At 47.4% G+C, this 21,584-nt stretch overlaps 2 protein-coding genes across 2 annotated transcripts in view; both read right to left on the bottom strand.

Moving 5' to 3' along the window:
• LOC119446293 (cationic amino acid transporter 2) overlaps nt 1-21,584 on the bottom strand; it is a 102,342-nt gene that overhangs the window by 31,725 nt on the left and 49,033 nt on the right. The gene's annotated exons all lie outside the window — the stretch shown is intronic.
• On the bottom strand, nt 1,350-5,620 carry LOC119446294 (uncharacterized). Its single transcript, XM_037710692.2, has 3 exons — nt 5,432-5,620; nt 2,460-2,710; nt 1,350-1,772 (listed from the first exon to the last, which is right to left on the bottom strand). Exons 1-3 carry the CDS (start codon nt 5,531-5,533, stop codon nt 1,511-1,513), a joined length of 615 nt encoding a protein of 204 aa, XP_037566620.1. The 5' UTR covers nt 5,534-5,620; the 3' UTR covers nt 1,350-1,510.

Below are 21,584 nucleotides of genomic sequence, written 5' to 3'. Positions count from 1 at the left end.
AGTAGACCAGCTCATGAACTAGAATTGTGCTATCTGCCACAGGCAACCTTTAAACATTTTTGAAAGCGTTCCCTGAAACACCCTGTATATATATGCGTGCGTGCGTGCATTTGTGTGTGTGTCCTGTTTCACCGGATGTTTTTGAATGTGTGACCTCAGCCACGAAATGCATTTGCGTTAAGCTTTCGAAGCGTAGACAGTGAAGGTTGGTTGGTTAGGTTTCATATCCTAGTGCGTAGACAGCGAATGCCTCGGATGTACTATACAAAGTGAAGGAAAAGTCGTGCCCCTGCGTCGGGCTCGTGCATTCCAAAACGACGGGCACTTAGACGGCGACACACAAGCCACCCTCGGCACCAGAGCAATTGATATCCACAACGCCTCAACGACATGTATGGACAACACGCTATGAAGCAGTGCGGCCAAATCCGCCCCGACTGCAAGCAACCCGTTGGACCCAGGGCTAAACACGCCCCTGGGCCAGTTCTCATACAACTCATTGCGCAGTTGAATTTGTGCGAAAAATGCCACGCTGAAGCATACACACACAAGACAACCAACGGAAAGGCCAGATGAACTAGTAATATACTCATGGGGAAATTGATAGGCGGAGCTTGTTGGTCGCACATGCTCGAATTAGTGGTGACACGGTGGCCTCCGCGATGTGCGCGCGGATGGCTCGCGCAGGTCTCGGAGGCTATGGAAGTGGCAAATCAGTTCTGAGGAATACCACTAAGCTACAAAGGAAACCCGTTCTGGTGTATCAGAAAGAAAGATTTACAGTTGAGGAAATAAATTCCTCCTATAGTCCGGGCTCCCGGACCAGAACGAATTTTTTTTTCTTCTCATCTGCGAAGCTTGCTTTCTCAGAAATCCGTACGGGTTTCCTTTGTAGCTCAGTGCTGCATTCGGGTGGATGACAATTTTTCCCTTTCAATAATTGAAGTATATGCGCGACCAATTAGCCCGCTGTCAAGTTTTTCTTTCGTGGCATCGTTTCATCATTAGCCGGCATTCAGGGGAGTTCGTGGTGCGGCCTTTTTGTTCACCCGTGACTTTAAACAAGGAAATCGAAGCTCTGACTCTGGTTGTGTATCCTCGAAGCCCGCAGCTGTAACACAGCAGTTGCGGCGTTCAGCCGCTTAGCACGAAGTCGCGGGTTCGTTTCCTGTAGCCGCGGCGGCCGCATTCGGCCAGGAGCGAAATGCAAGCGTCGTGCACTTTGATTTCGGTGCACGTTAAGGAGCCCCCGGGTCTTCGAAATGATGCCAGACTGCGACACTTGTCATAGCCTCAATGCTGCTTTGAGAAATTAGGCTCCATAACTTTATTCGATGTTTTCACCTCTCCAGACACGAACGGAAACCTTCTCCCGTTTCCCGCGTCAGGACAAGAAAATGAGCCACATTCCTTGCCCGAGAAAACATTTAATGCGTCAGTCAATTCTCGGCGGTAGGGTGCACGCGAGCGGCGGTGACGTCACGGGGCCGTGGCCGAGCCAATCATCACGCTAGAAGGACTGCCAGTCGTAGAGCTGGGTGGCCGAGCGCATCTGGTAGAGCAGCATCTTGAGCTGCTCCATGGTGTCGTTGTAAAACTCGGACAGGCTGGGCCGGCGCCGGATCAGCTCCATGATCCAGCTCATGTTCTCGTCCATGTTCTTGAGGATGTGGTTGGGCCAGTAGCGCAGGTCCTCCTTGGAGATGCGCTCCGCGCTGTAGTTAACCACCGTCGAGAAGTAGCAGTCCAGCTCGAGTTTCAGCATCACGTACCTGGGCGTGCGCGTGCGTTCGCGCGCCCATTTTACAGACCGCCGTCTCCGTATACACGTTTCGGATAGCGCTGCTTTTCTCGTGAATTTGCTTGTCTCGCATCCTCACGCGTTTTCCCGCAGAATGAAAGCATGCGTTACTGCAAATGCTACGTGCGAGTCAATGGCAGCATGTACGCTAAACGGCTAAACACAGAAAAAAAGAAAATTCAAGGGGCACTTAGTTATTTCTACGTGGATGAATGCGAAAGCATTGCGACCGACAAATGTTGAGGGTTCGACTCCCGCAAAAAGTCGTGTGTTCGAGTGCCTTAACTCTATCCTAATTAACAACGCCTTAATACACCAAAGGTCGTGGGTCCGGCTCCCACCAATGGTCGTGAGTTCGCGTGCCGTAATGAAATCTACCTTAACTGTGCCTTAATTCACTGTGCCTTAAGTGACTCCATCAACCGCCTCGATTGGCTCACTTGATTTTTTGGACCATCGTGGTCAGGCTAGACGCTGACTACACGCCAGATTTTCCGCCTCATGAGCCATAAATGCTTTCGCATTAAAACATCGCCGGTATTAACAATTCTGTGACCGTTGTGCACGATGTCGTCACGCGGTCGTGTAGTTTTTGTAATATCATGAAGGCGGCGCACGTTTGAAGGGGAGACGCGGCCTCGTCTGAATCGTCTCGTACCTCTTGAAGGACGCCTCCAGCAGCTGCGCCACTTCGGGCAGGTCCCGGGGCACACGGTCACGCATGTGAGCGATCATGGATTGGCCCTCGGTGTAGTAGCTGTACATGAAGTCCCTGAACTCTTCGAGCGAGCCGAAAGGCGAGTCCATGTTGTCGTGGGGCGCGGTGAACGCGATGGACGGCTTGCTCTTGGACGTCTCCCGCTTGTTGACGTCGCTCAGAAGGCTGTCGTACATGTCCCGGGGGGTGCCCTATAGTTAGTCGCGAGAGAGCATGTGCAGATGAAGACGGCTCGTGAGTAGCGCGTGGAAGCGGTGTAGAAACCATTCAGAATATTCAGTTAGAATGCCGTAGTATAATATATCCAGCGATAACTGTGGAGGAGGTATAGACTTGACCGAGGCGTTAGTTAGGTTTTAAGGACAGTATAGAGGAACGAAAACGAAACTGCAGGCCTTTGGACACTGGTGAGACGACTAGGAGATTGCTGGCGCAAAGGAAGAGATAACGCGTAATAAAGAGAACTTTACGCCGTGGAAAATGTAACTTGGAGTGTGAAGATATTTAAATATTCAACTGCACTAGCAAGTCGTAAAGAGCAAGCTTGGTGGCATGTACCGCCACTTCGCTTCAAATAGGACGTTCATATCATCATCATTATCGTTGTATTGCTCTTGGTAATTGGGCAGAAACAAACAGTGAGCTGTGCAATTTGTTGGAATCTCGCACAGCGTCCGTGCCGAGGTAAATGTTGACGTGTAGTTAGCCTTCTCAAATTGATCAGGTCTTGAATCGTTTTGTATAAGACGTCTCCAGTGCCTCTGCACACAAGCCAACATAACGCTGGGACCTCGAACTACAATACTCAATACTTTGAAAAGAGAGTGTCGGTATTTCCTTTCACAGGAGCAACTGCGTGCTTGACTCTAATTTAACGCCTTATGACAGAGTTCTAGTACTCATCAATGGAGAAAGTTGGCTCCTCAAATGGAGTACGCGTGTTATGCTCGTGCCCTAGTAGACTGGAAGGACTCATTCAAACTACTTTACACCACTTTTACACCGTTTCGGGGTTGTGTAGTCCCCGAAAAATAATCGTCCACTACCTTGCATACATTTCCAATCTTTAGCACCCTGCGCTCGCTACATTCTTGTCGGGAACGCTATGTCACGTTGATACGCGCGCGCAGTTCGTGACTTTATAAAGTATACAGGGAGGACCGCGTTAAGGATAAATGCACGCAAGGTATAGTCAACCACAAAATATTACGGACCTAGAAATCTGAGAAGAAGCTGAAAATCTCCGTAGCTTAACAACGCAGCCTGGTATTTGCATTTCGGGCCTCGACTAGAATCTGCTAACTACATTAAATACAGGCTGCTCGGGAAGTGAACGCTTTCTGAGATCCCGTGGTCCGTAAACGTTTGTGGTGGACTGTACATTTATGTCCTGCAGTGGACATAAATATAGGCTGATGATGATGATGATGATGATGAAGTCCCGAAGGCTGCAAATTTTTCTTGGAGTGTAGCTTTTTAAGTGGAGTGAAAGAAGTCGCCGGTGTTTCCTTTCTTGTTAGGGTACCCATATGGGTTAGCAAGGAAGTTTTTGCGACAGGAGGAAATAAGACACCTACGGAGAGGTCTCTAAGCGTATGGCGATTACATCCTCTACGGTTACAATGCCCACTTAGCCGTTCTAGTATACCGTGGGAGGGTACCGCCTTCGCCCATGTTGAACACAACTGTAATCCGTTCAGTCACGGTAGCCTATTTTTGATGTTCCGGCGCAGTGGCGATATAAATAAAACTGTAAACATATATAGCTGTACCTAAGTGTAACCTTCCGCAAAAGAAAGAAAGAAGAGGAAAAAAATAAAACAACGTCATAAGTCACTTATCTGCAGCGAGTAATGCCAATTGAACGATGTTGTTTCAACAGACGCATTACCAGGTGCGACGAGAAGATCGAAGAGTTTATCTGCCCCAATGCTACTATATATAACAGGTGTTGTATCGCAAGGGCCCTCTACTCATTACTAACGGCATATAAATTTGTGACGAATATTTTATTGCTATTCCATGAGCACTTTCCCCCATTGAACCATCTATAACAGTACAATACTTCTTTGCAAATACAATTCGCCAGAGGTGAGTCCATTACTTATAGTACGAGATAGAAGCGTTCGTTTTCTGTGAAGTCTATACACTGTGTTTCTAATACTATAAATATGAAAGGTCCAACAGTAGCCCGTCCTAACTTGTGACGCGAAAAAAAAAAAAAAAAGAGGGGGGGGGGGGGGGGGGTACGAGACGCAGTTTGTGCGGACGACAGCCTTCCTATATAGGCTTTGTTACCGTTGCCCGTTGGACTTGGATGCGGAAGCGCCGGAGCCGCACAAGGCGAAATGATTGTTTGATTCGTTCGTCCATCCATTGCCCGATGAAGCAGGGTTTGTGCATGGGCTAGTTGGTAATCCATTGCAAACATGACTTGCAGCGCATAGATAGACAAAGGGGCAGCAAGACATGGCTATTATTGAGGCCCGATCAGGTCTGACATCAAAAAGCAGCGGATGGGCCAGAATAGGCACCGTAGAGGGGGGCGGGTTATAGGAGGGCCATGTACACGAACGTTTTTGCATGCCGCCTCGGGCTGGGATGCGAACCTGCGACCTCGTGCTCAAATACAGAATGCCACAGCCACTCGAGCAATCTCGGTGAGTAAGGTTGACAATCGACCGCGTTTGATAGCAACGACAAGTGTACCGAATGTCGGGGAACATCTATAGTCTGGGGAAAATGCCGCTGCCGCAGCGCACTCGTTGACACCAACGTACATATCTGGACGCGACTATAGGCAGCCATTGTAGAACAACAAAGACAGGAAGCTACGGCTGAGCCTTGGCGCGCAATGCGGTAAATGACGGCGACGATGCGGTATACGGTCAAGCGTTTGTTGCCCTGTATACCTGGGGGACCTGCTGGGACTCTCGGAAGTGGGTGCGGCGGCTGCCGGGACCCGCGCTGCCTCCACTGCCGCTGCGGCTGTTGCCGCGGGGGCTGGTCGTCATACCTGACGACACACCGCTGGTTGGTCGACGGACAGCGGCTCGGGAACGCAGCGGGTGCGAAACAAGGCGATGCTGCTGCTGCTACTGCTGCTGCTGCTGCTGCTGCTGCTGCTGTGCTGCTGATGATGATGATGATAGCAGTGACCGTACCCTTCTTTGTAACGGGTTTCTGCAATCCGGGCAGCTACAAAAGGATGATGTCGGCGACGTGGATGCCGGAAAACGAAAGGAAATGAAAATGATGCCGATGCGTCAGAAATGCCTTACGATTGAGTAGAGATTTGGTCCGCACAGTGCGACCTAAAAGAAACTGCATAACTGAGGCCGCATTTTGCGGAAGAAAGAAGAGAAAAACGAAGGTAACTGATACGAAACCACACGAACTCGTGTATGGATTCGTCGCCTATTCATCGCTCCAGGAGTGTAGGACGGTCAGTGGTAGAAAAGTCTGGAAAGGCAATGCAGGACGGTGGTATAGCTGGCTCGACCAAGAAACAGGGACGACGAGGGCGCGACGACGCAACGATGACGGCCGGCGAAGGAATGACGACCTCGATGGCAACAACGGCACGATTACGACGGTGACACAACAACACTGAAGACCTGGCAAACGTCAGGAATCGAACCCTATATAGCACAGCTATAGCGGAGAGAAATAGTTATCTTTTGTGGGCCTCTTCTTGTGCCAAGAGAGCACGACGATGACAAGCATGACAATGATATATACGTATACGACAGATTCCGCGAAATTTGGATGAAACACCCTCGACGCCTACCGCGACAGAGAAGACGTCTGTACCTACACCGCTTCATACTTAGCAGGCAACGCTGCGCGCGGAAGCTGTGAAATGTAGTGCGGTTACATAAAGTATCATTCCGCGCGTTTCGCAGGGCAGTTGTTTTAAATGCGTGAGCATTTCCATGCTTACCCAACGAGAAAACTGTCCGTCCGTCCGTCTCTCGCGAAAGAAGATCGCTTTCAAGATAGAGCCCGCAGCAGCAAGTGACTTTAACCTTCGTGCTGCCTGGCGCTTCAACTCAAACGAAACGGCGAAAACACGGCGCGCGGAGTTATCAGCAGTCGGCACACTCTGTCCGCTTCGGAGATGGCGCTTTCAAGGTATATGGTCCGCGCGGCCGTGCCAGAGTACGTTTGATCGGTCCGTGTCGGCCGCCGGTGTCCTTTGATCACGGTTCATTATAGTGGTTCGACAAGGATATGGCGCTAAAGAGCGATAACGGCTTATGATGATCGGAACGTCATCAGCTGACCTGGCGCTGCCACCTGCAGTACTTTGCTTGCGTTATCAATGCACCTTGCGCCGCCGTCCGCACCAGTTTGTGTCGCCGCAGCGCTGTCGTTTGTACTGGCCGGATCAAGTGTCATTAATGACACCGCGCTGCGTGGAGATGAGCAAATGGCGCAATGCTTACGCATACTTAGACGACTCCCGGAGGGGTTCCTGCGTGATTTTTTTTTTTAGGGGCGAAGCTCCTTATAGCGGCACCCGTTCCGTCCCCGTCGTCGTAGTAGTAGTGTGTAACCAGTCTGAGAAAAATGAGGAAAAAAATTCCGAAGTTGTGTCCGTAGCGCGGAATCGAACCAGGGACCCCTCGCTTCCGAGCGCGCGGCGTTAGCCCACTACTCCACGAAGCGGACATGGACACACGCACCACGATGGCAATAAATACCCAGCATTAACGAAAGGCCGCGTTTCTAGCGCGTTTCTAACGCGTTTGTGCTAGCGCGTTACGGCCTGTCTAAGAAGCTGGTGTAAGACGCTGTGGCCTCTCCGCCTTACCTTCAACGCGTTTCGAACGCGCTGCCCAAAGCGGTGGCAAGTCAAGTTCAAGTCGAGGAGCGTTTATGAATACGGGGGGTATACTCTCTCAGCAGTCATGTGATGGCGTCGGCAAACGCGGTGCACGTTCCGGCATGTGTAAATGGCTGCGTAAGACGCTGTGGCCGCTTCCCCTTACTAGAGAGTACTGCACGTTTCTAACGCGTTTGTGCTTGCGTCCCCTTAAGCGGGAGATCCGATGATTCCCTCCGGAGCTTCGCCCACTCATCATCATTCACCCCGTGGATATGCTGTGATTTTTTTATGTTCGACGCGCTTTCTACGGAATATACTTTACATATTCACACACGGCAAGACAACTACAACTTGCGGACGCAAGGTTATGTCAATTGCACGTATTATTTGTGCAGACATTTTTCTGCGTTACCAGTACCCAACGTACAGTGCTTCGGCCGCGAGCGCAAGCGATGCGATGCGGTCACGCTGGTCGCAAAAACGTGCCACTCCGCTCTTTCGGTGGTAAACAGTTTCAGGTCTGCGACGCCTTCCACGTAATAATTACGTCACATATATTTCCTGACATAAACGTATCAGACCTATAGCGTTACATAGAATTACGAGGCGCATGTGTGTGTGTGTGTGTGTGTGTGTGTGTGTGTGTGTGTGTGTGTGTGTGTGTGTGTGTGTGTGTGTGTGTGTGTGTGTGTGTGTGTGTATGTGTGCATACGTGACGCACTACGTCTTGGTCGCCAAATGATGCGTCAAGTCCTTATTTCTTTGAGTGTGCGCTTACCGGCAGCGTTTGCCAGCCTGCTCCTTGCTTTTCCTTTTCCTCTCTTTCAAGTGTAGACATGTCTTCACGAACAAACAATAATAAAAATAAAGCCTTCATTAGCAGGCGCGGCTTCAAGTTTCGTTAGATCAACCAGCCTTTCTACCCTTTCCCAACCGTTGCCCCATAGGCCACAAAACGTGGGCGCTCGATCGAAAGAACACCGGTACAGTCAAACACGTGTTCTCTTCTGCGCTCAGCAGCAGCGGAGCTCCGCGTTGGCCGGTGCGCCGCACGCGGACGTGTATTATACACACCGATCCCACTGCTTACATAGATGGCATAGTCAAAACAAGCGTTCTCTGGAGCCGGTCCAAACGCGCGGACAGAGTGCTAGACAGCCTGTGTGTAGCGTCCACCGATTCTGGTGCCGCGAGCGAGATTCGTTTACACGATTCGCACACGATTCGGAGCGGCTCGTCCGAGTATTTAGGCTCGAAACAGCTTTACGCTGCGTTTGCATGAAATTGTATACACTGCGCCAATATACGCACCTTGCACCGACCATATAGACGACGTTACAAACAACGACCTATATATAATACTTCATCGCTCGTCTGATCGTTGCCGAGCTCAAGCTCAAGCTCACGAATATTTGCGCTCCTGGAGGAGAGGGGGTATGTTTTAAATGTCCACATTGTGGACATGTCCATTTCGTTTGCGGCTGAAGTTGTGAATGGCTGGGCTGGGGTATGCGTCAGAAGGAGAGAGGTGCCCCCAGCCAATCAGCTAGCACTTCAGCAGAAAGATGAAATGGACATGACCACTTGGTGCATGGACACTTACAACATACCCCCCCCCCCCCTTCCCCTTTTGCCAGATCTCGCAAGCACGTCCGGTCACGCGACGAAATGCTCCCTCGGAAAAATTACAGATATCGGACACTCTTGTTGCCTCGTGACAGGCGACGCGAGTTGTCACGGTAGTGAATGCGCATTTCGGTTGCATGGTGGCTATGGTGTTAGGCTGCTAAGCACGAGGTCTCGGGATCAAATCCCGACCACGGCGGCTGCATTTCGATGGGGGCGAAATGCAAAAACACCCGTGTACGTACATATATGTAGGTGCACGTTAAAGAACCCCAGGTGGACCAAATTTTCCGGAGTCCCCCACTACGGCGTGCCTTATAATCAGATCGCGGTTTGGCACGTAAAATCCCATAATTTTTTAAGAACGCTATGCCACGCTGATACGCGCATGCCGTTGGCGACCTTAGAGCAGTGTTAAAGAAAGTAAAGACGGGCAAGATCGATGGTGATCGCTATTTTGAAGATAAGCCGAAAAGGGTGCAAACTCTTCTGACAGTTTGGAGACGAGATGAAGCCAGAACGCACAGCCTATAACGCTGAGGTATAAACACCTTGCTCTAAATGAATGCCTTCCACAGTGGCAGCAACACACAGCCTATAGTTGTTGCCATTGTGGAAGGCCTATATTTAGCGCTAGGTGATTATAGCTCAGCTGCACCCTACGTCAGGGCGATGTGACAGGATGTGCGAACTAAGCCGGGTGGCTTCTTTTTTTTTCTTTTTTGAACTATGAAGAATTAAGAAAAAAAAAAAAAACACCTGTGGCAGATATCATAATTCTAGTCCCCACGTTGGATTACTCAAAAAGGCCTACATTAGTTGCACGAGAAATATCACGAATTAAGCAGAAATGTTAACAAAAATGTCACGAATTAAGCTTTTAACTAGCTAGCATAATTACTTTATGGGCCGCATACTGAAATTTACGAGTTCTAGCCGACGAGTTCTCAAGGCGTTCATCTTCTTTAACAAACGGCGCGGTAGGCGTAGCCACTAGTAGTAACAAACTCGCAAGGCGTAACCAGTTGTAACGCTTTTTCCGGAAGACACACCAGTTTCGATTCCATTCCCGAACTCTCCGAAGAAATACATGGGCTTTCCAGTTACTTTTGTGCTCGAGTGAACAAAACTGTGGTTTGTTCAAAAAATTCCTGACCCATTCCACTCTGTGAAGTTGGAAGACCAGCGAAGCTGTTTAGCCCACGACACAGACTGCGACATAGAATTTTGAACAAATGTACGAACATATTTATTGTCCTGATCGGTGGTCACCGTGACCAAAGGTACGCACACACATCCGCGTATTACCATTGTTATTAAATCTGCCGTTCACATGAGACAATGAATGGCTCATACCCCCTTAAGCAATGACTTATACCCCCGTAAACGCGGCCTCCCCATTCCGACGACAGAAGAAAAGCGAAATTCTACGCTGGAATGATGAGCGGCAACAGAGCCAGCTGTGGAAGAAGACGACGACGACGACGAACGCGGCAGCAGTGGCAGGAGCGCGTTCGCGCGGTTGCGCCGAGGAATAAGAAACTCTATGCACCAAGGGCGCCAACAAGCCAGCTGTGGAAGACGACAACAACGCTCGAGCCATTGCTGATGATGATAGTTTTTGCCATCTCCTAGCCATAATCAGCTTTGCTGTAAAACAGCAAGTCGAACAACAGCGCTACCGCAATTTCGACGGCGCAGATCTCTAAACCGGTGCCATCCTGACGAACTCGTTCCAAGTGGATACGCCTTGCAAGTTCACCGGCTACAATTCGCGATATGCATTATGTGCCGTAAAGTAATTAGTTCGAAACTGAATAACTGACTTCTTGTTACTTATAGTCGAACATGCATCTTGATATTTCTCGTGCATGTAATGAACGTCTCTTCGGGTAATTCAGCTCAACAACCTAGAATTATGCTATCTGCCACAGGCGATTCTTCTTCTTCTTTTTTTAAATTCTGTATAAAGATAAATAAAATAAACACACTCCGTGTACAGCGCGAACCTTCCGAGACTCAAGTTATTGAGCACGTAAACGAAGAGATACGGAGACACCTGAATAACACCAACAAACACACGCAAGACGGTGCGCGCCTTGTTCGCACAATCTTCGATGGCGCGAAAAAGAGAGCGCAAGAGAGATGAACGAAAACAAGTCGATCGCTCATTCACAAGTTGTTTATTACGAAAGTCACAGCATTTACATACGCATGTCAGTACTAAGCGCCGAGAAAGGAAAAAAAAAAAAGCGAGACAAAAAAAAAAAAATCAATGAAACTCTGAAAATAATGCAAACATCTAACCAAGGAAATCAGTCATGTGTTCAACTATAGACGCTTTGAAACGTCATGCGTATCTTTATGGTACAGCGCGACGGGAGGCCGCAGCTTAACCCGTGTGGCATATGAGCACTAATAGCACGACTTCCGTAATAAACAAATCAGTCATGAGGGAAGCGCTCGCCGAATAGTTAATTTTCTTTTTCTTTTTGCCTCTCTTCTTTTTATTTAAGATAAACGAGATCAACTTGCTTAACGGGACTCTAAAGAGCTAGCATATAAGGCTGTGTTCCAATACTCGCCGTAGACGGCTAAATAGACAGTTTAAGCGGACAGCGCGCCATATCTTGAGTCTCGTTCCACTTCTGACAAAGCCGGCAAAAGACACAGCTTCGCGAAGACAATACCTTAGTGAAAAAACTGTGCAGGCTAATTTGCTTGTCCAATTAAGATGGCGGCTTAGCAGAAGGGTTGGAAACTCGACGGGAAGGTATGTCTGGCTCACAGGAAAACGAATTCACGTTTGTTTTCTTATGCGCTTCATGTATAAGCGATGTCGTGTTTTTCATATGTTCGCACACGTAAAGTGTTAAAATACAGCGATAATCTGTGGATTTTTTAAAACTTTTCTTGTCGACGTGAGGTGGCGCCATGTCGCAGAGCTGGTTGCCTAAGGACAAAAACATACCGGAGCAAATATTCGGAACTATAGTAGATGAGGCATGCGTATGCTGCAGCAAAAAATCCGGAGACCACTCAGCACATCCTAATGGAACGCGAAGGGATTTACCCAGTGAGACCCGTAGGTAACGTACCGCTTCCGCAAGCGCTTGAATTTAAAGTGGACGGAAGCATCGAGTGGTCAGCAGTCGAGATAATCAAGATACGTTTAGAGAATTGGCGGAAAAGAACCAGGAAAGAGATTGGTACGACCGGATCCGTTGCAAGCATATAGGTAGCGGAGCCAGGTAGATGTAGTGATTTTGAGGAAGAGAAAAAAAGATCAAGGAGACGTTTACAAACATGCTAGAAGGAAAATAATGTATAGTTTACCTGATTAACTCAAGGAGGCTAGGTAACTATTTGTCACGTACCGCCCCGTTTCAAAGGGGATGTCAATAAATCATCTTCATCATCGTCGACTTCCAGACGTGGTTCCAGATGCTTTCCATTACTTGGGCTCAAAGCTGTCTTTTTAGCTGTCAACGTAGACTGCTTATACAATGCTGGCCAGAATTGGAACATACCTTAAATCACTTTGGACGGCTAAAGTGTCGTTTCAGAATCCGATTTTTGTTCATTTAGCGGAAAGAAATAGCTTGAATATTACTGTGGGAAATTAAATCCAGACTTCCCTTCCTTGAATCACGCGCCGAAACATAAGCCTCAGTGCGGCGGAAAGGAGTTTTTTTTTTCTAGTAATTAAACTCTTACACCGAAATTAGCGAATATGGAGTCTTGAAGAACATACTTTATCAGTCTAAACTGATTTAGTGTTTCTAATTAGTGTCCACGTAGTGTCTGATTTGCGTCAAAATGCATAATCCAGCGCGTTTGCTAAGCAAGAGTTCAACTCGAATGCTTGCGCGAGCGTCCTATCAATGTTTCCTAGCCGACTTTCTGTTTATTCGCGTATCCATGGCGACAGTTCCGTTATATGCCGATAGAGGGCATGCTGAGCGTCAAGCCCTCGTCGTATTGCAGCGGCGTGCATTTCTATACATCATCCACGTTTTCGTTCCACCCTGGCCGAGTAACTATACTATATTAGGCTCCGAATGAAAAAAACGAAAAACGTTTGTGAACTCGAAATCTAGTCAAAATTAGTCAATTCCGAAGCGCAGCTTTGACGCGTTAAATTCCGGTTAGGGGGATCAGGTATAGTTACTTGAGGCTGGGGTTACATTTTTTTTTTTTTTGGTTTTGCTGCTTACAGCTTTTTGTTTATAAATATGATGCCTTGTTCCTACTATAGTTCAAGCTAAATCCCGGAAAAATAGAGCTGCTGGAGGCTGCAGGGAGCGCCAGCAGGCCGAGACCTGTGACAACTATAAAGGCTAACAGTTGGTTATGTAGGTTCTAATGGCGCAAAAGCGAATATATTCTGCTATGATGCGCCAGCCACAAGGTCGTGCTCAATCAAGAGTCTTGTGAAACGGACAAGAGGAATAACACCTTATTATACAGTCTGTTTACGAGACTCGCGGCCTCCGAAAACTTGAAAACGTCATCGAGTGGTACTAGTGCATGCTCCGATAGTAATAAATGTGGACGAATTGGTGTTAGCGTTTCGTATAGCTCGTAAAAATAATTCCGCCTTTGCTTCTCGAACGCCGGACATTAAAGGCTAACAATTGGCGCAGCTTCATCTCAGTCGCGGCGAGCGTTTCTGTAAGCAAGCTTTCCTTCGGCGCACGGCGCCGAAGAGGCCGCGGACTCAAAAGTCCACTCGTCGGGAATATTTTAGCACCGAAATTTGAACGGAGGCACCACAATCCCTTTTGTTAGCGTCGTCTCATACCGAAGTCTGGCTAAGTGTTTGAATTCGACTCGTTACGGCTCGTTACGAAATAAACGCGCCGCGATCGAGCCTCGAGTGCACAGGCGAAGCCGACGCAACGAACGTCCTTCACGACGTGTATAGTGCATTATAGCGCGCGCGCGCGCTCCTCGTCGTCAAAGGTTTCCCAGAGTGCATTTCAAAAGCATCTGAGATAAAAGGTAAAGGGGGGAGGAAGAAGTAGAGCAGGGCGGCCGCAGGTGCTTGTGCGCATGTATGTGCGCGTGTATGTGTGTGCACGCACATACATAAGCGCGTGAGGGTGTGTGCGCGCGTTGCGGCGCTTATACAGCGAGGCGCACGCTGACGTGGGAACGCTAGCAGCTGGCAGCCTCGCGGAGCGCGGCTGCGACTGTTCTCAGCAGGCGCGCCTGTATCGCGCATACACGGCAAGCGCGCGGGCGCGCGCGGGTCGGCGTCGACGACGTCGCCGGGTCGGCCAACGGGCACCGCACAGCTGGCGGCCGCTCACGCGACTAGCAGCGCGCGAGCGCGTGCAACGTCACCGTGGCACAGAGGCCACTTGTTGCGGCACGTCGGCGGGCAGCATGCAGCGCGGTCGTGGCTGCGGGCGCTTATACGAGTGTATACGCTACGGGGACGCGCCAAGCGAAACGCGCTACTGTCGACGCGGTGCAACCACATGAAGCGTATTTCGGACGTATTCCCGGCGTCGCCCGGCGTCGGCGCGCGTCCACCTAGCGGCTGGAATTTAATCGCGTTTCAGTTGTTACGACGGCAAGTGAACTGCGCGAAGAGAACGCGGACGAAGGAAGGAGAGACGAGGACAAGCGCGGACTTGAGACTTGATTGAAGAAAGCCAAGCAAATTAAGTATCTGCAGGGTGTGCAGAAGTCCTGTGCCTTCGCGCAGTCGGTATGGCTTTCTGATTTCGAGCAGAAAAGGTCCACGGTTCGATTCCAGGCCGTACTGGGCGCATTTTAGCAGCGCGTCACTAAGGCGCCTGTAATAGCCACTGGGTCGCTTTGGGACTCTTCGAATCAATCAATCAATCAATCAATCAATCAATCAATCAATCAATCAATCAATCAATCAATGAAACCGAGAGAAGATACACGAGGCAGAGCGCGAAGACAGATATACTTTAACTCACACAACGACAGTCATCAAAAAGGTTGACAGCCGATAATCGAAAACCAGACAGTGAACGCACTTATTAACTCACTGTCGCTAATGTTAACACATAACATGAAAACAATATATATATATATATATATATATATATATATATATATATATACGCCCTGAGAAAAAGAGCCATTACAGAACTGACGCAGAAAGCTGCGACAGGAAGCAACCACAAGATAAAAGAGCCTAGTCGAAGAACCTAAAATAGGCAACCGCAAACGAAGCAACCTCGCAAATAAAATGTTCGGGAAGAGTTCAGGAAAAAAAGACAGGATAACTGCATTACGCAGACTGGCCAAGAAGTGTCCGTGCTAAAGTGCCCCCCCCTCGTGTCTCAGGCACTTGGCTTCAGCCGTGGGCGCCTTCGCAGTGCCATACATAATTTCTTTGTCGACGCCGGGAAGCTGCCGTGCTAAATTTCTTAACATGTCCGGTCCGTCTTTAAGATTCAACGAGGCATTCCGGGCTGAATTCTTCAGTACTGTACCTCCAATCTATCTTTAATTACTGCAAGCTAATTTGTGGTTTGCGAGCCTGACTGGTCGCTCAGGCACTCTCTTCGCTACACTGTCGCTTTTTAATGTGATTGAATTCTTGATTGATTGATTGATTGATTGATATGGTTTTCGCCGTAGCGGAGGGTTTCGGATTAATTTTGAGCGCTTGGGGTCTTTAACGTGCGCCAAAAATTTAAGGACACCAGCGTTCTGACACTTCGCCACCACAGATGTGCTGCCGCCACGGCCAGGTGTCGAACTGGCGTCCTTTCTCATCAGCAGAGATTGGACTGTTGAGTTAAGAGTAGTGTATAGCAGGCTTACTGTTCAGAAGCTGTGTGCAGCGGCCGAGAACATGGTTATAAAGTATATGGTCGCGCTTGTTAGATGGCTGCTGGGCTGCCCCTTGATTGTTTACGAGCTTGACGTCCTTTTTACTGCTCTCTCTCTCTCTCTCTCTCTCTCATTTCTGTTGCCTTCTCTTCCGTGCCGGGTATACCTAACCAGAAATAAATCTGGCCAACCTCTGCGGCCTTTCTACGCATCTTTTCTCTGTTACCCTATCCCAGCGTATGGCAGCCAACCATACGATTTTCTGGTTACAGCGTCCCTGGAGAACCATTCTAGCCTCTATAGCGGTACTTTTCCAATGCAGTTACAAATCGCTAAGGTGGGGGTCCTTCGCAAAAGAAGGCGATCGGAATAATTTAAACGGTTACAGACCTATATCAATCTTGCCTGTGCTTTCAAAGGTTATAGAAAAAAGCTTTACTTTCTCGCTTGTCGTCTTTTACCGACAAACATAACCTATATATAATAACGAATGTCCAATTCGAGTTTAGGCAGTACCGTTCCACAGAGCTCGCCCTCCTCACACAGAAAGAATATATATTGGAGAACACTGAATGTAAAAATTTAATATTAGGGCTTTTTCTTGATTTCACTAAAGCGTTTGATTGCTTGAACCACAATCTACTTTTGCGCAAGCTGCAATTCTATGGCATACGTGGCTTAGTGCGCAGCTTCATTCAGGCCTATTTCATCAATTGTAGACAGTGTGTAGCAATCCATCATCACCTTTCTTCCGTGAAAACCATTTCGTGCAGCGTACCCCAAGGCAGTATTTTAGGGCCATACCTGTTTAATTTGTTCATTAATGACATCACACAGGTTTATCGGGATTTAAGAGTTGTAATATATGCGGACGATGTAATTTTATTAATTCCGGATAATTATCCTGTGGCACTCTTCCGCCGATGTAATGAAATTCGCTCGTACCTAGCGCTCTGGACTTCAAGTAGTGGACTAACTATAACTGTGAAGAAAACCAAGGAAATTGTATTTAGATCAGAGGGCAAGGAACTGCCTGCAGATTTTCACTCTTTTTGAATGACAATTCAATAAGACGTAGTCAGCAATTTTAAATCTTTAGGTGTGGTATTCACTGAACATATGCTTTGGGACATGTAGACCAATTACACAGTAACAAGGCTGTCACGAGTAACAGTTTACTCTATGTTCATTGGCAGTACATCTCTATTACTATCGTAATAGAGATGTACTGCCAATGAACATTCGGATGTTATCATATCAGTCACTTTTAAATGCGTAAGCATTTCTATGCCTACTCAACGAGGCAACCTGTCTGTCCGTCACATAACACGAATGCAATGGCTCATACCCCCTAAACAATGGTTAATACCCCCGTGAGTAAGCAAAAAAATACAATGGCTCATACCTCGGTAAGGCAGAGGCTACAAGTGATCAGCAAAGTGAAGCTAACAGTGCATACATTCATTGAAATCACCCATACAACACACAGAACAGCATACGTTTCAATAAAGAACAAGCTCAAAACAAGCATCCGAACCAGCAATAAAACATTGCATACCCCCTCAGCAATTATAGTGGTGGTTTTGCAACAGCTTCGCTGGACATCCAGGCTGATAAGGACCGATAATAGTTGACATGGGTCGGATCATGTTCGATAAAGTTGATAACAACTGATGAGGGTTGATAAGGGCTTATACTAGCCGGATCAAGTTTCATACCATTGATAATGACGCCGGGCTGAGCGCAGATCAGCAATTGGCACCATGTTTACGCATACTTGGACGACTCCCGGAGGAGTTTCTGCGTGAATTGTTTCTTTCTAACATACGATACTGCTGTCTTGTATGGGGCAATACAACGCAATCTATAATAAAGGAAGACTCGCTCGTGCCCAAAGCAACATAATTAGAGTTATATCTAGTGTAAATCGTACATTGCAGCGGCTCCTCTAATAAAGAAATATGGCTTAATCTCTACGGAAACCTTTGTATGATTATGGCCTCAGCAAAAGTATCATTAAGAGAAAACGGCGTCACCGTTCTGATCTAACTTGCCTTGCGAAGCTCACATTATCGATACACATATACAATACAAGAAATTTTGAGTGCTGGAATGTGCCACTAAACCGTGCTAATTACGAGAGAAGATGCTGAAAAGTACAATTCCAAAACTGTTAAATGAGTTTTACGATCGCGGTATTGTGTAAGAAAATCTAACCGCACTTGAACTTAAGCGTGTTTTTTTACATACTTTGTTTCTTTGTGTTGTTTTCTTTTCTTTTGTATAATAGTTTCATACAATTGAACATGACTCACAAACTTGCACTTTACTTCAACATTGTATAAGCTAGCATGCAAGTTAGATTTTCCTTCTGCTTCGTCTTATTATTATACCTGTACTAGTTGAGTCAAATGCTTGTACATGCATTATTCATGCTGTAAAACGTTGCTGCTTAAACGTATGGGGGTGAGAAATCACCATCAAGCTGCCTTATCAGCAGCTCCTTTTCTTTTAACCCCTCCAGGTGCACTGACATGAATAAACTGATTGACTGATTGATTTCTCTCTCACTTGAACCTTTCCTGCTCATCGCTTCTGAGCAATCTGTTGCCGCATCTGGTGCGTCATGGCGTTCCCTCTTACGTTGTTACGTCACGGAAGATGAAGTCCTCTATTCGACAGTTTCATCCTGTCGCAAAATCTAGCACATTCACAAGCACCTCCAGAAGAGTACGGACGCGGACGGACAAACGGATATCCCAGCTAACGTTCGCAAAACTCTGCTACAATTAAAAAAAAAAGGAAAAAAAAAAGCAGGATTTAAAGAACACAGTGCAAGATAAGGTTTTAAGACCTACGGTGTTCGATCGTGAGAGTTGTTACGATCGAAAACTTTAGATATTATATTTGTATCTTGCACCGTGTTTTTGTAAAAGTTTTTTTCATTGAACAGCTAGGCTAACGTTAGCTGGGACTCTCTCTCTCTCTCTCTCTCTCTCTCTATATATATATATATATATATATATATATATATACTGACAAAGGTGCGCGTCTGCGTAGAAAAGCAGCAACAAAAATTTAATTTCAACGTTTCGGCCGGGGTCCGGCCTTCATCGCTCTTCATGGCCATGGTAGTGAATAGCGCCGGCTAACACAGGTAACACTCCTGAGGCTATAGCCGTTTATTACGTGTACAGTCGACAACAAAACTTTGGAGACCACAGATACCACCAAATACTTTTTTTTTTGTTATTCGCAGCCTACAGGCATGCAGGCTGAAATGAAGTGGCGCAGCCTACTTGCGCCTATTCGACCAACGTCATGAAGTGAGACCATTTCACGTTGCACAGTTGTGCTGCAAGAAATGAGAAATCATGTTTTTGGCGAGCCGTGTGTTGTAGTCCTAAGAAATTGGACGGATTACCCAAGCCGCCGCCGACCAATTGATTAAAGGGTCGCTCACGTCATGGGAAGGTTGTGGGTTCGGCTCCTCCCGGCAGTATATTGTCTTGTCTCCCATCACTTTCGCTGCCATTTTCCTTTTGAAGAATGTGAAACTTATCGAAAATGTAACTCTCATTGACAAATAATTATAAATTCGAATAAAAAAGTAAATACCTTGCTATTTAACTTTCAAGTAGTCATTTTAGCGTTTCCGCACTGCGGAAAAAGTCGCAGTTCCGGAAAAACGAAACAAGAACAGCAACGCATTTCGCAGCACATGTTGAATGCGTATTCTCGGAACTGCAGGTGCTATAGGCACAATTTTTCTAGCAAGAGCTTGCGCATTGAGTACTGACTGGCTTAATCTTTTCTGCAATCGCAACGTGTCACCTAAATTCATTAATTAAAAGATAAATAGTCAATTATATAATCGCAACAACGTTTATCGCGCCAATTCTTATATCCACCACTGCTATACACGATGCTTGGTCAGCAAAAAATTACCGTGTCTCAAATGTGGTATTTTAATAGTCTAATACAATCGTAGCTAAAATACGCGGCATTAAAAAAAAGTTGTTATTGATATGAACCTTAATCGAGAGGTTGGCGCCTCAGATGGCGCCGGTTGCTAATAGTCGCAGGACAAACAAAGCTAAGAGCGCGAAAAACACTGGAAAACACCGAAGACAGACAAATAGCGCGAACATTTATTGAAAAACAAAACAAAAAAAAACGTGGCACTGGGCCAATGACAAAACCGTTGTCACGAAAGAAAGTCTTTGCGCATTCCGCCGCAGGTCATTCTTTTTCTTTCAATTTTCTTTTTCAATTTTCTGAAATTTAAATTTGCCTTCGCTTTTTATGCTGATTCAGCATATTGCAGCGTAACGTCGAAGATGCTCCGCGTATCCGTTCTATGCGCTTTAAAGCTCTCTCTCTCTCTCTCTCTCTCTCTTGGCGTCGAAACTGGAGTGATGCTGCGCCAGCGCCTACGAAGAAAGCGCGTTCGACCGCGTCTGTTGCTGCTGCGCTGACCCTGCAGTATGAGGCGTGCGGCAAGCGACAAAGCAGCAAGCGACAAAAACAAGCAAGTGACAAAGCTCGCGCGCTGTGAGAAATCGCCTAACCCTTGCATTGTCCGCAGCGCTTTGACAGGGCGCAGCTGGCCCGCTCAAACTGCCCACAGCTCGGCCATTTCACCCCCTCTCGCCCCCCCCCCCCCCTCTCCACTTTAGCCCCCCCTCTCCACCATTTCACCTCCTTTCCCCCTACTGTGCTCGACAGTGCAGTGCGGCCCCGTTGTGCAATATGCACTCGATGAAAAATACCCGGTTTATACGTCGGTCGATTGCGCGGAATCGGAACGACGGCGCGGCTGAGCCCCTCCGGCATCTGTTCTTCGCATGATTCTTTCCCGCTTCTTGCGAACCCGTCTTTTAACTTCCCTTTTTCGAATGCTGCATGGCTTCTGTCCGACCTTTCTTTCTTTTGTTATTTCCATTTGTTCAGCCTCCGGCTTGGGGGCTTTCTACGATACTCGTGATTGGCGAGCTTACGCCGTTCAAGCATTCCATTTTGTTTTGTTGCACAGCATGACTGTAATTTTATTACGTTTGACGGACACATATACCAACGAAAAGCCTCGTTATATTTTTACGTGGAAGTCTAGTAGGAAGGGAAGTATTCCATGAGGTGGACGCCAGCGCACAGGCACAAAATTGCGACGTCGTCTTCGTTCCCGGTGGCCGTTAGCTATGTTGTCGAAGATGATGATGGTGATGATGACTTATTGGCATCCCCTTTGAAACGGGGCGGGGTCAAATAGTCACCTAGCCTGGTTTATTTAATCAGGCTTTACTACATATATCGCCATCCAGCATTTGCCTTTCTGAACTCGATCGTAACTCTGGTATTTAACACCTCTGCCACTATACGTACCATTACCTACACTTGCAATGACTCCGGTCTCATCATTCTCTTCCCCGTTTTTATTCCACGAATACTCTAATCGTGTTTTACTGATATCGACTGCTGACAAGTTAATCATTCCATCTTCTTTGAATCCTCACGCTTCTGGAAGGTGGACACTCCCTACGGGTCTCGCTTGGTGAATATCTTGGTATTCCGATACAATGTTCCGAGTCGTTTCCGGGCTTTCTTTCTTTCTTCTTTTTCTTTGCAGAACACACATGCCTCATCCTGTGACGCATATTTGCTATGGTATGTTTTTGTCCTCCGGCAGCCAACTCGGGCCTCAAATAGCAAGGCGCTTCCTTTTGCGTTATGACACAAGATATCCCTCCTGAAACCACGAGCCTCTGGTTTCACATAAATGTTTTGTC

The sequence above is a fragment of the Dermacentor silvarum genome, chromosome 3 (genome assembly GCF_013339745.2).
Source record: "Dermacentor silvarum isolate Dsil-2018 chromosome 3, BIME_Dsil_1.4, whole genome shotgun sequence".
NCBI classification, from domain to species: Eukaryota; Metazoa; Arthropoda; class Arachnida; order Ixodida; family Ixodidae; genus Dermacentor; species Dermacentor silvarum.
Note: the sequence above shows the minus strand (reverse complement) of the source record. Positions and strands in the feature narration are given on the sequence as shown.